The 15,597-nt window shown below is 35.6% G+C and overlaps 1 protein-coding gene across 2 annotated transcripts; it reads right to left on the minus strand.

Annotated features, from left to right (window-relative positions):
- Positions 1-59: 59 nt before the first annotated feature.
- On the minus strand, positions 60-11,372 carry bscl2 (BSCL2 lipid droplet biogenesis associated, seipin). 2 transcript variants are annotated; one of them, NM_001423731.1, is given in 11 exon segments: positions 60-1,135; positions 3,138-3,203; positions 3,310-3,387; positions 3,476-3,557; positions 3,855-3,996; positions 4,878-4,975; positions 5,129-5,263; positions 7,272-7,415; positions 8,660-8,741; positions 8,898-9,466; positions 11,126-11,372. In NM_001423731.1, coding segments are annotated over 10 exon segments (1,218 nt in total). In that variant the 5' UTR covers positions 9,107-9,466; positions 11,126-11,372; the 3' UTR covers positions 60-953.
- Between the last annotated feature and the right edge of the window lie 4,225 nt (positions 11,373-15,597).

Below are 15,597 nucleotides of genomic sequence, written 5' to 3' on the forward strand. Positions count from 1 at the left end.
ATCACGTCACTACCGCCATCTGGTGCACAACAGCAATGAGCGACGACGAACGACTTTTGTTTTTCATTTACATCATATATGATTTTATTAAATAAACACAAAAAGCGTAACAAAACATGAACACAATAAGCTTCCGATATGATCAGAAGTGCTATGGAATAAAAGTAAAACACAAATAACAGCAACTCTTTGGTGAAAGAGAAAATATATGCATAAATCTGTAACAAAACATTACCGGTTAAGCACCATATGCCTTTTTATAGTAGTTTTAGTATTTCTTTTAGTATTGCAATATTATTTATATAGTAATAGTAACAATTATTAGTGTGCTATTTTATAACAATATATTATCATCATCATCTTACGTCTCAGACATTAAACAATATTAATACATAATATAATAAACTTATATGTATTTAAAATACTTATAATGTTATTTTTACACAATATGTAACATTATTATTCCCTAATAAATTATATATCATAGTCCACAACTTAATTTTCATAAGTAACAATCCTCTTAAAATAAGATTTTCAACATTTCCAACATTAAAAACAACTTAAAATGAAGTAAAATAAACTATTTACCATTCCCAAGAACTGCTTAGATATGTAAAAATGCTAAACTTCTCAGTAAAGAAGACTGCTGAGAATTTTGAATAAAATGTTAATGCTAATAATGTGATTACACTTTACATGCAGAGCTCATATTGTAACAGAACCACACTGCTCAGTAATGGCACATTAAAGCATGTCAGGATGAGACCTGTAGGAAGTATTAAACTAAAAAACAAATGCAGCAAAACAGGAAATGCTCTCGATCAGCTAGATGAGGTAAACTGGTTTCCAAATGCATCAAAAATTTTCTTATGGTAATTCTCAGTGCATTGCAAAAGGAATGTGTCAAAGGTGTGAGCTGTGAGTGAGTGTAACAGACGTCATGTGGCTGTAGCTCAGAGCCTCATCCAGGGTCCAGGCCTTTGCCTAAGGCTGGTGTCTGATGACTGTGGCTGGGCTGTTTCTTCTTCTTGAGTGTCATTCCTCTCTCCTGCCATCCTCTGCTTATCATCTGCATCCTCCTCAGTCAAACTGCTCTCTCCACCACGAGGAGCATCCAGAAAAACAGGAGCATCGTCTGTCGAGGTGATGGAGGAAACACCAACCAAGGTAAGATGAGATAAGGTAAGATAAGGTAAGGTAAGGTAAGGTAAGGTAAGGTAATACTTTATTGTCCTAGTTAGGAAAATTTGTCTTGGGTTCTTGCCCTCAAGCTGCAGTCATCACATACACAGATAAACATGTACAAAACGTACATAAAAACAGATGAGTATATAAATAAATAAATCTACAACCCTATGGCCCCATCCCAAAAAAAGTTACATATCCACCTCTATACACTGTATACACATAAATAAACAAAAGAGAAATACTCTCAGTCTAAGCCATCACTATTTAATAGCTTAATGCTCAACAGATAAAAAGAGTTTTCTAAAGAGATATCTATTTAATCTACAGTAAGGTACTCTAAACCTTTTCCCCTGAAGGTAACATCTCATACTCATTATGCAAAACATGTGATAAGTCACAAATGATTTGAACCACTGATCATCTTCTGTTTGTTTTGTAAATTAAATTGATACTTTTATTTAAGCTGATTTAGAAGCATTGGGAAAAATTGCAAAATGGCAAAAAGTCAACACTGATTGCAATAATAAATGGTTCCTGAGCAGCAAATGATCATGAGTGACATTAAACACTGAAGTAATGATGCTGAAAATACATTTTTCACATCATAGAAATAAATTACATATTGAAATATATCCAAGGGATAGTTCAGAATCAGTTTTATTGCCAAGTGTGCTTCACACACACAAAAAAATTAGTTTTGGCTACAGAAGCTTCCAGTGTACATAAGTGACAACACAAAATAAATAGTTCACCCAATATGTGAACCTGCCATCAATTACACAGCATCCATGTGTTCCAGGCCTTTTAGAACTTCCTTTCTTTGTTGAACACAAAAGATACTATAAAGCAAAGGTCTCAAACTGGATTCCTGGAGGGTCACAGCTATGCTTAGTTTTGCTCCAACCCTAATCAAACACAGCTGTTCCAAATAATCAAGGTGTTCAAGACCACTAGAGACTATTAAGCAGGTGTCAGTTGGAGCTAAACTGTGCAGAACTGTGGCCCTCCAGGGATTTGAGTTTGAGACCAAACTTATTATTATGAATTATTATTAAGCCCCTGTTTATTTTTTTCCCCAATTTCTGTTTAAGGGAGAGATGATTTTCAACCCATTTCTAAACAGCAGTTTTAATAAAACAGTTATTTAATAAAAATAAAACTGATTTATTTTATCTTTGCCTTGATGACAGTAAACAATATTTTTCTAGATATTTTTTTTTGAAAGACACTTCTATACAGCTTAAAGTGACATTTAAAGGCTTAACTAGGTTAATTAGGTTAACTACGCAGGTTAGGGTAATTAGGCAAGTTATTGTATAACGATGGCTTGTTCTGTAGACTATCGAAAAGAAATAAAGCCTGAAGGGGCTAATAATTTGGACCTTAAAATGGTCTTAAAAAATTAAAAACTGCTGTCATTCTAGCTGAAATAAAACAAAAAAGACTTTCTCCAGAAGAAAAAATATTATCAGACAAACTGTGAAGATTTCCTTGCTCTGGTAAACATTATTTGGGAAATATAAAAAAATAAATAAAATGAAATAAATAATTCAATCAATCAAAGAGGGGTTAATAATTCTGACTTCAACTGTATGTCATTAGGGATGTCTGACTTCTTGTTAGTGTGCATCAAGGTTCAAATTTCAGAATAATTATAAACTACACTAATGGAAGAATAAAACCAGTTTCTTTTATTGAACCAAACCTGCAGAGTGTGAACACACACCCTAAGCGACTTCTTTAGTAGTGATGTTAAAATAATAACATTGAAGTAATAATGTTAAAGCAATAAAAGTATTTAAGTAATTATTAAGTAATAATAATAACTAAATATAATAAAAGCACCAGCATCTTCTCATCTCATTTACTTTTTGCTTGCTTAACTGTTGTACAAAATGTTTAAAAAATTACATTTGTGATGAGATTTACGTTTTATGTAATATTTTTACCAGTTTCATCCTCTTGTTGGTTATTCAGGTCTTCCGTCCCAATCACACTAGGAGTGTCCAAATCACCTGCACAAACAAACATGATTCTACAGTGAAATGATCTCTCCGTTACTGTGCATACAAGTCACAAAGAATCATCACATTTCTATTTGTCTCAGGCATTCTCCTGTACCTTTGTTTCGAACGGTTTGTTTGGGATGCTGAAGCGGATCTGAGAGTAGTTCACTTCCATCTCTTCCATATGTCATAACTGGGGAACAGTCAGACATTGTGCATTAGTGACTGGTTGGTCTGGTTAATGCAGTCGTATGTGTGTGGTTGTGAGTAAGGTGTTTTACCAGGAGTGCTGGCAGACGAGTGCATGCGTTTACGTGCTTCTTCTCGTCTCTGCTGAAGACGTGTCGAGTCTCCTATCATCACCTGTGAGTGTAAACAGACATCGACATTTAATTTACTAATTTAGCCGACGCGTTTGTCCAAAGCCACTTACAATTAAGGAGGAATTCAGCGATTTAACAAGAAGAGGCAATACACACTACTGCTGGTTATACAAAGTCATTTGTTTGTGTTTAGAATTTGGAGTAAAGAGGGGGAGGTTTTTTGAGAGAGAGAGAGAGTGTGTGTGTGTTTCTACAGGTGGTTTGTCCAGCCCACTCACCCGTGTCTCACATCTGGACAAAATGAGAGAGAATGAAGTTGAGTGATTGCTGATCTTACCTTCACTCGGACCTGCTCGGGTGGATAGAGGCCTCCCCAGATGAACTGCAGGTAACTGAAGAGCACAATCACACTGAGGAATGTGAAGTTACTCGCCACTCCAACAATGGCAGACATCACCGGGAAGTTATACAGGAGGAATCTGTTGTAAAGGGAAGAGCGTCACATGAAGGTCTTAATGCAACACATCACCCTTTTTGAAAACAGGTTAATTTTGCAACTCCCCTAGAGATAATAGTTGAGTTTTACCATTTTTGAATCCATTCAGCCAGGTCTGGCGGAAACACTTTTAGCTTAGCTTAGCATAAATTATTAAATTGGATAAGATCGTTAGCATCGCACTCAAAAAAATAAAACAGTTTTGATAATTTTCTTTTTTGAAGCTTGATTCTTTTGTAGTTACATTGTGTACTAAGACACCGAAAAAAATGAAAAGTTGCACCTTTCTAGGTCGATATGACTAGCTGTACTATGACTGCAGCAGGCGCAATGATATTACACAGATTCTAACTAGTTCTAAGTGTAGGGCTTTTTTGCTGCTGGGGACTATTTTTAGGTGCTGCATAATTTCATTGCGCCTGCATCGGCTCATCTCCTTTACTCTTTGTTTTTTGTGATTTTGTTTTTAAATGTAATTTGTGAGTACATTTACACTGATCTTTGGGGGGGAAACTACTTTGCTTGTGTGACACAACAAATATCTTCTAACATAAAGGATAATTTTGCAGAATTATGGCATCATTCTAACTGCATTTCACAACACAGTCACACAAATCCCTTTTGGACTTTCAAGAGATGTTTTTGCTAGTGAGTGATATATCAGACAATGAATAATAGCACAAATCTTTAAACAAACGGTGTTGGAAATTGCATAATACAAATACAAACATGTCTCTCTTTTTGCTTATTTTGCTTGCTTGAAATTAATTGCAAGCATTAATTAATTTACAAGAAGCAAAAACTGGGACTTTTATCTTGTAAAATATGGTAAATAAACTGATTAAATGAAACAATGACAATTACCTAACGCCAGTAAAGTAGGCATGAATCCTCAGCTGGGCAGAATAAATCTGAACCCTGCGAGACTGAATCTCGATCACAGCCCCAACGGCAGGATGATACTGTAAAAGACAGATCAATATACAGTCTTCTATACATCAATATATAGTTTTTACAGTACATAGATATTTGCTCTTAAAATGATCATTCCCATCAGTCTTATGTAAACGCTCAATAACAATTCTATCCCTTTTATTCATAATTGACAAACTCACAATGTCTAGTTTGAGATCTGGGAAAAGCTCGACCTCAACGAGCTGTTTCTGCTCAGACACGCCGGACAGCAAGAGTGGAGAGAACAACAGTGTGCTGAGGGTCTGCAGGAGATTAGAGCGGTAGTGCAGCATCGTCTGATGGGGAAGAAACAAGGACTGAGTAATTATGAGTTAACAGGCATTTACTGGCAATCATTAGAACATAAAAGATTGTTTCTTATGTGCTGATTTGCCTCTCAGTTTTGTGTGTTTGTTTGTGTGCTCCTTGATATTTTATGGAAACATTTGAAAAGCTAATATCCTCGTAATAATTATATATTTCACAATAAACGGATCGATAAAATATTGCTAGTTTTACATGTGCATTTCCCAATAGGGAAGTTATTTGCAACCCAATAAATTTATTTGCAAATGTCAAAAAATAAAGGGCTCTATTTCGACGGTCCATGTGCAAAACGGAAAGCGCAGGGCACAAACGCATTCAGGGCGTGTCAGAATCCATATTTGCTAATTTAAGGATGGGAAAATCCACTTTGCGCCGTGGCGCATGGTCTAAAAGGGTTGAGTTTATTTTCTTAATGAGTTATAGGTGTGTTTTGAGAATAAACCAATCAGAGTCTCATCTCCCATTCCCTTTAAGAGCCTTGCGGCGTGCCATAAGCGCATTTGCTATTTACTTGACGTAAAGTAAGTGTAGGTGGAAAAACTGAGCATTTCACAAGCAAACAGTTAACAGTTTTTTTTTTAACAGAAAACAGTTTAACAGAGCATCAACCGCGCGAGAGTGAGAGATAAATGCTCTACTTTCACTTTCGCTCTCGTGGATAGGGAAACCTTTACACACAGACATCAATTAGCCTATAAATAATTAATTTTGTTTGTTAAGCGCAAATATTTGTTTCAAAACTATTTCTAAATTCAGTTTTAATTTCCAGCAAACAAATAAATGAACAACAATAATGAAGTGTGTTCAAAAACCTGAGTTATATCCTAAAACACATGCTGTGCCCCATATGGTCTAAAACCTGCAGGTGGGCAAATCTAAGCTTGTTTTTAATAAAACAAATATAAATATGGATATAATAAATAATACGGCTAATAATAATAACATTATACAAAAGCAAATTGGTATGAATGAACTGAAAAAGCCTCCCGAGATGAAGAAGACATAAAAGCAGTGGCTTTTCATATTTATGTAGGCTAAAAAATAATGTTTTGTAATATTTTAATCCTTTATATTTATATCCTATATATATATATATTCTTATTATATCCTATATATATCCTTAATATTTACATTTTTCATATGTGAAGACATTTGCATATTGCTCTCCATCTTGTGTGTATTAAGCAGTGTGTAAGCGAGATGCAACTCTGCGCTGGAGTTTAGACCAGGTTTGTTTTGGTCTAATGAAAAATCTATTATAGTTTCTCAAAATAGCAACGCACCAGCAGCGCGCCTCAGAACGCCTTCCTTTTTAGACCAGAACGCCTATGGGCGCACATATGAGCGCTAATGCATTTGCTAGTTAAAGAGTGTAGCGCAACGCCTCAAAACAACTCTTGCGCCAAGCTGAAACTAGTAAACAAGTATTGTGTCATGCCTTGCGCCACATTGCGCCGGGTGTATGATAGGGCCCAAACATTCTAGTATGGTCATGAGTAAGGTACTAACAATCACCATGGCATGGACAACTTTGAAGTCCTGTATGCTGGCTGATAAAGGATATTTAGATACTTATTCATTTGTATTTGTATTTTGAAGCTGCACAGTGATCCTTAAATCAAATGACTTATGTTCTAAAACACAGGTGTCAAACTCAGTTCCATAAGGGCCGCAGATCTGCACAGTTTAGTTCCAACCCTAATTAAACACACCTGATCAAACTAATTCAAGTCCTTCAGGCGTGTTTGAAACCTACAGGTAAGTGTGTTGGAGCAGGATTGGAACTAAACTGTACGGGGCTTCGGCCCTCCAGGAATTGAGTTTGACACCCATTCTAAAAGATGACTGACAGGATTATATATATATATATATATATATATATATATATATATATATATATATATATATATATATATATATATATATATATATATATATATTAAAAATTACAATTTAATGACAGCTGTCTTTACTCACGGAGCGGGCCACTGAGTGAACAACTGTCCCATCATTGGAATAGCAAGACATTTTGACCATGAACATGCCAAGCTGTTCGTTAACAGGAGATTCAGGCATTTCCAGTTCCAGAGAGATCCTGTAGGCCTGACCAGACATCATCACCTATCACAATAAAAAATATGACCAAAAAAAATCTAATAAATCAATGTCATAACAAACCAACATTTATTAAACGAATAGTTCACTAAAATAAAAAAAAAAACGATTTATCATTAATTCACACTCTAATGGTTCTTATATATCTTGAACACAAAAGAAGATATTTTGAAGAATGTGGAAATCATTAGAAAAAATAATACAATAAAATATTTTTTTTAATTTAATTGGTTTTTATTTAACCAATAGAAAAAATAAAAATCTGATTTGATAATGCCTGTAAATAAATTATTTTATTATTTTTGTGTAAATCATCCTTTTAAATTATTTTGGCCAATTCACAATATTAACAAACTATTAACTACAACTTTACCAAACTATTTATTTACTACACTATTAACAAACTATTACCACGTGCGCCTGCCATCTAAATAATTTGTTGTTTTAATACGTTTTAACTTTTCTTATCTCTATTACATAATGTTGGTGTTTTTAGTTTATTTCGTACATATACATTTCATTAAGATCTACATAACTATGTCTATTTTAGTGTTTCTTAACTATGCTTGATTGATTGAATAATTTTTGTATTGCTTTTTAGGTTGACAATTTTAACATCTGTCCAGGGACAAAGGATGAAAATAGTCTTCTGGCTAATTCTGGTGCATATGTCGCAATGCTAATTAATGTACACTGTCCCTGCCAAATAAAAAAACAATTAAATAAATAAATAAAACTTTTGCCTAAAATTAACATTTAATTTGCTCCTTATTAATAGTTAGTAATGTGCTGATTTATTTGAAATATCATCATGTGGAAAAAGGCCTTAATCAGAAATATTATTATACAATTATAGTAATATTCTGCTAATAAGCAATTACTGAGAACTGGTCAAATGCAACCATCATTCCACACAAAACTGTTAAAATGTACATGCATCTTTAAAGGGATAGTTCACACAAAAATTAAAATTCTGTCATCATTTACACACTCTTTACATTGACCTCCATGGTAGAAAAAAAAACTAACATTATAGAGCTCAATGGTTAAAGTTTTTGACCTTTCTTTAAAATATCTTCTTTTGTGGTAAAAAAACTCAATAATAATAAAAAGGTTTAGAACCAAATAAATGGTGAAAACATTTTGGCGTAAACATCATGCAAAAACTAATGCCGGGTATACCCCTCAAAGCATTTTTAAGCATTGTTTCTTCATTGTAAATACAGATTAATGGCAGGACTGTGATGTACCTGGTCTCTTCCGTTCTTCAAGAGCGAAACATTAGCCATCGGGAAAGAACAGAGAACGGCATCCGAAGCCTCGCAATCTGTCCTGTTAGGGGTGAAACATGAATGACCCACAATGCAACACGAACACCAGTAATTCCTCCAACAGTATTTGTTCACTGGACCAAACTAATGAAAAACTCAGTCGTGCGCAAGCAGACCATTATCAAAACGGGTCAGGAATGTGATGATGTGTCTGTACCTGTAATAGTAGTGCACCGGTGTGGAGAAGCTGACGCTGGGCATGTAGGAGTAATAAAAGCTCCCATATAAGAAGATGGAGACCCAGAGGAGAAGCACAAGGACACACAGCAGGATGGCGGCTCTTAAAAGCGTCCTGCGAGCTCTTAGCAGGGTCACCGCAGCCACGTCCTGAAGCCAAAGCAATAATGGTCCCATTGCTGCGCCCATGGTTGGCAGTCCTTCACCGTCCCATACAGGAGCAAGTCGTCTTGGTTCAGGGCGTCTGCCTGTCTGCCCTTCCACTGCAAACAATGGGGTTTGTTCCTCTTCACTCATTCAAACCTCTTACACGCTATTCAATAACGTGTACAGTCTGCATCACTGCATCTATTTATGCTCGGTATCTGTTGTGAGAATTAATTGTGTGAAAATACTGGTCAGCTAGAGAGAATGTGCATTCAAAAAGTCAAACTGAGGTCTAATCGTCTTTAGATCTCGCTCTTTGGCTGAAGACATGATGTGCTCGTTTCTTATATGAGCAGCCCCTGCAGTGTTCTTCTGTAATTCTGGATGAAGTCATGGAGTACACTAAAAAGGAACAAAAGAAATACAGGATTAAATACGTTAGATTGAAATCGTATTAAATGTAATCATAATTAAACATACAAAAAATTTTAATGATCACATATTTTTAGGATAATGACATGACAACTTATCCAAAATTAATAATAAAACAAAAGACTACTGGCTTGGTCATTAATGACATTTCAAGCTTCAAAGCTGTGAATGTTTTGTTTATGGTCATTATACTGCATCCTGTGTAACTTATTTTGACATTTTCTTTTGACAGATGTTATTAGAAATATTACAGTTATAATACACTTACTGGCCACTTTATTAGGTACAACTGTCCAACTGCTCATAAACGCAAATTTGTAATCAGCCAATCACATGGCAGCAACTTAATGCATTTAGCCATGTAGACATGTTCAAGACAATCTGCTGCAGTTCAAACTGAGCATCAAAATGGGAAAGAAAGGTGATTTAATTAACTGAACAAGACGGGCTGGTCTGAGTATTTCAGAAACTGTTGATCTGCTGGAATTTTCATGCACAACGATCTCTAGGGTTTACAGAGAATGATCCGAAAAAAATATCCAGTGAGAGGCAGTTCTGTGGGCACAAATGCCTTGTTGATGCCAGAGGTCAGAGGAGAATGGCCAGACTGGTTCGAGCTGATAGAAAGGCAACATTAACTCCACTCGTTATAACCGAGGTATGCAGGAAAGCATCTCTGAAAGCACAACATATCAAATGTTGAGGCGGATGGGCTACAGCAGCAGAAAACTACAACAGGTGCCACTATTGTCAGCTAAGAACAGGAAACTGAGGCTACAATTCGCACAGGCTCACCAAAAGTGGACAACAGAAAATTGGAAAAACGTTGCCTGGTTTGAAGAGTCTCAATTTCTGCTCTGACATTCGGATAGTAGAGTCAGAATTTGGCATCTATTTAAAAGTATTGACCCATCCTGCTTAGTATCAACAGTTCAGGCTGCTGGTGGTCGTGGTGGTATAATGGTGTGGGGGATATTTTCTTGGCACACTTTGGGCCCATTAGTACCAAGTGAGCATCATGTCAAAGTCACAACCTACCCTAGTATTGTTTCTGACTATGTCCATCCCTTCATGACCACAGTGTATCCATCTTCTGATGTCTACTTCCAGCAGAATAACACGCCATGTCATAAAGATCTCAATCCAATAGAGCACCTTTGGGATGTTGTTGAATGGGAGATTCGCATCATGGATTTGCAGCCGACAAATCTGCAGCAACTGTGTGATGCTATAATGTCAATATGGACCAAAATCAAAAAGGAATATGTCCAGTACCTTGTTGAATCTATGCCATGAAGGCAAAAGTGGGTCCAACACGGTACTTGTAAGGTGTACCTAATAAAAGTGACCGGTGAGTGTATACATATGTAACATCTGTGATTCTAAATATATTTTACTCTTTGAATAAATAGAAACTGACTCGAACTAAAACAAACCAATAAAGACAGATGAAGAATAAAGATAGATACTAATGTTTCTAAGTTACTCAAAGATAATGTCATTACAGCATGTCTTTAGCATAACGTTTCAGTTTTTCTGCACATGAATTCAATTGCCTCCTTGTCATACTTTCTTCAGTCATCTTACGCTAATATCAGTACATCAACTGTAAACAACCCGCAAACTCACCCTCTTCAGTCAGAAAATGCGCCATGGCCAGATAAATAACATTTCGCTTCAGGACAAACTGATGAACAACTCCTGCCCTGTCTTCCTTTCCCTATAATGAGCTCGAGTGACGCATAATTTATGCACTTCATGGCGGAATGATCGATGTCCACATCAAATTAAGTCCAAAACCATAGCGAATTGCCGCAATTGACTATTTAGAGATCAGAGAAAAACAACCAACTGCCGAACTCATTGGCGCCCCTTCCTGTGAGTACGGCAACAGAAGAGGTACAAATTACAGACTGTTTGATGCGTTTGCTTGTCAGTGGAGGCAATGCAGTACTGTAATTCATTCCAATGATTACAGTAAACCTGCTGTAGTCAACCTAAAACCTACAGTAGTTTGACATAAAACCAAAACAAAACCCATTTTTGTCTTAGGACATTTTTATTAGGCAGATTCTTAAATAACAGACACATTAAATATATAGTATAATCTGCTGGTTTTAAACATACAGAATAATAATAAATACAGTAATGTAACAACCATAACATTACCATTATGTCTTAGAACATTTTTGATTAACTTTTTATTACCTACACCAAATGTTGACTAATGAAGGTACATTTATAACAACTATTTATTTGTTAGACTACTTTATAGTCAAACCATGTTGCATTCAAATGCATTCAACAGACTTATTATATGACAGTGTGCTGCTGAAGAGGACAAATAAAACACGAGACAGGTGTTTTAAGAGTATAGTTTATTTTGTTTGACCTGCAAACTTATCTAAACAGAATAAACTTTCAGAAAACAGCACGAAAACAATATAATGTGCGCGCTCATGAATACAACCTGCGGTTGTCTTCAATAGTCCTTCTTTGCTCAACAACTCTGCTGAAAAACAAAGCAAAACATTACAACAGCCAGACATACAGTTAACACATTACAGTTACCATGGTTTCTATTTTAAACTGTAGTAAACGAAAGTTTGAAACTATAATTGAATATAACTGTATAATATAATATAACTGTAAATTAATCTGATTTTTAGAAATATAAATGCTGTCACTCAGTGGATAGGGGACAATGCAGAACAAATTGGCATGCAAATCAAGGCAAAAACAAGTGTAGCTTGACTAGTGTCACTCCATTCATGGAAAACACCCATACACTTCCAATCACACACATACACTATGGACAATTTAGCCTACCAAATTCACCTATAGCGTATGTCTTTGGGCTCGTGGGGGAAACCGGCACCAACAGAAAACATGCAAACACCACACAGAAATGCCAACTGACCCAGCCGAGGGTCGAATCAGTGACCTTTTTGCTGTGAGGCAAGAGTACTACCTACTGCGCCACCGCGCTGCCCTAATTTCTAAATATTAAATAAATTAGGAAATCAATGGCAACTTTAATGTAATAGAGTTTGGTATATTTCAGCCCACCACCCTCAATCAAAATAGTTTTCTGGCCCTTCATAACAAAAAGTTTGGGCACCCCTGATTTAGAGGACAGAAGGGCCCCAAAATAATTCTGCTTATAGGGCCCCAAAATGTACAGGGCCAGCCCTGATAGCAGTGAACTCTGGAGGGGTGTTCTGATGTAAACAAATATTTGCTGTTAGTACTGTAAACTGTTGACAGTTCATGTCATTGTGATACAGAAATGAAAAGACAGCAAGACAAAAATAAAACATAAGTAGAAGCTTGAACATATATAGAACATTCTCAAGTTAAGGCTCATCTGGGATCAATTTACCAATTCAGGACAGATTTAAAAAAACAAGTTTAATGGAAATTTATAGAAAAATTCACTTTGACAAAATATTATGACAACAGAGACCTTTATAGTACATTTTAATCAACATGACATAAGCAATTGATCATGTAGATATCATCAGAGAATTGCACATAATCATTTGCATGGCTGTACCAAAGCATTTGCAACTTGTTCAAAGGAATGAGAAACATTGATGTGAAGATTGAACATGTAGTTTTAATTCTGATCTAAGAAATGTACCAAAGCGACTGAGAAAAACTGTAATATTGTCCACCATTAGGAATCAGTCTCTCTTCATTCTTTCTCTCCCACTGAATGTTTCAGACAGCAGCCTTTTCATTTCTCAGGAGGAAACTAGGGGGCAGATTTGCAACAATGTGAATGTAACATGAGAATGGATGCAGAGGGAGCTGGAATGATGTAAAGGTGTGCATGGCAAGCCGTTTTTACATTTCATCTAAACTGTACTTGTATCTATTTTATGCTACTAGTGCTTATTGTTTAGATACTGGTATATTTTCTACTAGTACTTGCATTACCTTGTGCTTATTCTATGTTACCAGTAACTTCTTAAGATCACTGAAATATACTTATTACGGATTTTCTCAGTGGCTTTGGTGCATTTCTCAAAACACTGTTTACATTAGCACAACAGTTAATGCATTTCTCAAAACAATTAGTCATTTGTGCACATCATAGTAGCAGTTTCTCATTCCTTCCAACAAATTGTGAATGCTTTTGGACATGCATCAACTGCTTTCAAACAACTCTTTGCTATTTATAACATTATCATTTGCTTATGTCATGCCAGTAAATATTGCTACTAAACTAAACTTGTAAATGCTGAATAGTCATTCCATATAAAACTAATAGTTCTCATTTCACTACTCATTACATAGTCATTACATACAAAAATGTCGAACTACTTGTCAAAATCTGTCAAGAAAACTTTATTTACAAAAAAATAAATGTTTTTTTTTCTGAAAATGTCTTTAAAATTGAACAATTTGATGAATGATTTACAGACCTGTGTATGTTGTAGGTTCAGTTGAAATATGTACTGCAATATTGTTTACAGTTGTGCACAGTTGTGCTCTACCCAAAGGAAGTTTATGTTTGTTATAAATAAGAGTGTATTTATTCTTTTGCACAATGCTGTGAATAAATTAGAATTGCAAAAAGCAAATGCAGTAAAAATGTGAAACATACATATTCAGTGTCTTGTACTCAGATACCTCACTAAATGCAGTGACGTCGAACTTAATTGAGTTTTCAGATGGCTGTGCAAATAGTCTATAGCCAAAGCAAATCTTGTTCATAAACAATGGTGTCAGGACTTTTCATTTTGATGACACTGACACTTTCATTTACATGATTAATTGATTTTGAGAAATGAACTATCTATTTTGAGCATGTGTTGCGCTTTTGCAGGTTATCAACTAGATTTTGTAGTTTGTACTAATTGTTTTGAGAAATGCAGTAACTGTTGAGCAGAAATGCACTAGTGTTGTGAGAAACGCACCAAAGCGACTGAGAAAAACTGTAATGCAGTGATGTCTAACTTTAATGTAGCTTTCAAATGGCTGTGCAAATAGTATATAGTGCTGTCTTGAGCATGTTCAGGACGTGTCACCAAAATCAGACTTTTTTTGCTTTGGAAAAAATGTACATGGGGAACTGTCATAATGAAAACATGACAAAGCCATTTGACTATCTTGTTTATAAACAATGGTGTCAGGACTTTTCATTTTGGTGACACTGACTCTTTGATGGACAACTATAAAAAACTATAAGCACTGCTCATTATTTAGATAATCTTTGCTATTAATTGTGGCAGTGGGTAGCAGAATCACTTCACAGCAAGAAGGTTGCTGGTTCGAGCCTCGGCTGGGTCAGTTGGCATTTCTGTGTGGAGTTTGAGTGTTCTCCCGTGTTGGTGTGGGTCTCCTCCTGGTGCTCCAGTTTCCCCCACAGTCCAAAGACATGCACTATAGGTGAATTGGGTAAGCTAAAGTTGTCCATATGTGTGTGAATGAGTGTGTATGGATGTTTCACAGAGTTTGGTTGCAGCTAGAAGGGCATCCGCTGCGTAAAAGATATGCTAGATAAGTTGGCGGTTCATTCCGCTGTGGCGTCCCCAGATTAACAAAGGGACTAAGCCAAAATTAAAATTAATGAATGAGTGCTTTGAGGTCTTTGAAATGTGCATTTTATGAAAGCAGTTTTCATACACTCTGAAGGAAATTATATTTACACTATCTGTATCCTTATATAGCAGTACTCACTTGTCTAGAGATGCTGTGCACAGTATGGCTGATGAGGAGTTCAGATCAGCACAGTTTGGCTACTATCTATTATTATTGTCTTATATTTGCAAGCTTTCAGGCAGTTTAAATTTCCTTTGACATGAATAATCAGAAGATTTGGTGAGAAACTGAAGTGCGAGGTTACGTCAAAAATGATTGATGAATTGTGCTGAAAACCTAAAGATATTAAATTTAATTTCTAATATGAAAACTTTCATTTTGATTTCATAGGGACTTTAAATAGACACAAATACTAATTCAAGATAGTACACATTTATTAGAGACTAGCTTATTATTTAAAATGTTACCAAGATTTTTGTTTGTTTGTTTTACAAGTAACTGAACTCTTTTAACTGAACTCTTTGTTCAGATTAGTCATAAGACCTGTTAAT

The sequence above is a fragment of the Danio rerio genome, chromosome 21 (assembly GCF_049306965.1).
Source record: "Danio rerio strain Tuebingen ecotype United States chromosome 21, GRCz12tu, whole genome shotgun sequence".
NCBI classification, from domain to species: Eukaryota; Metazoa; Chordata; class Actinopteri; order Cypriniformes; family Danionidae; genus Danio; species Danio rerio.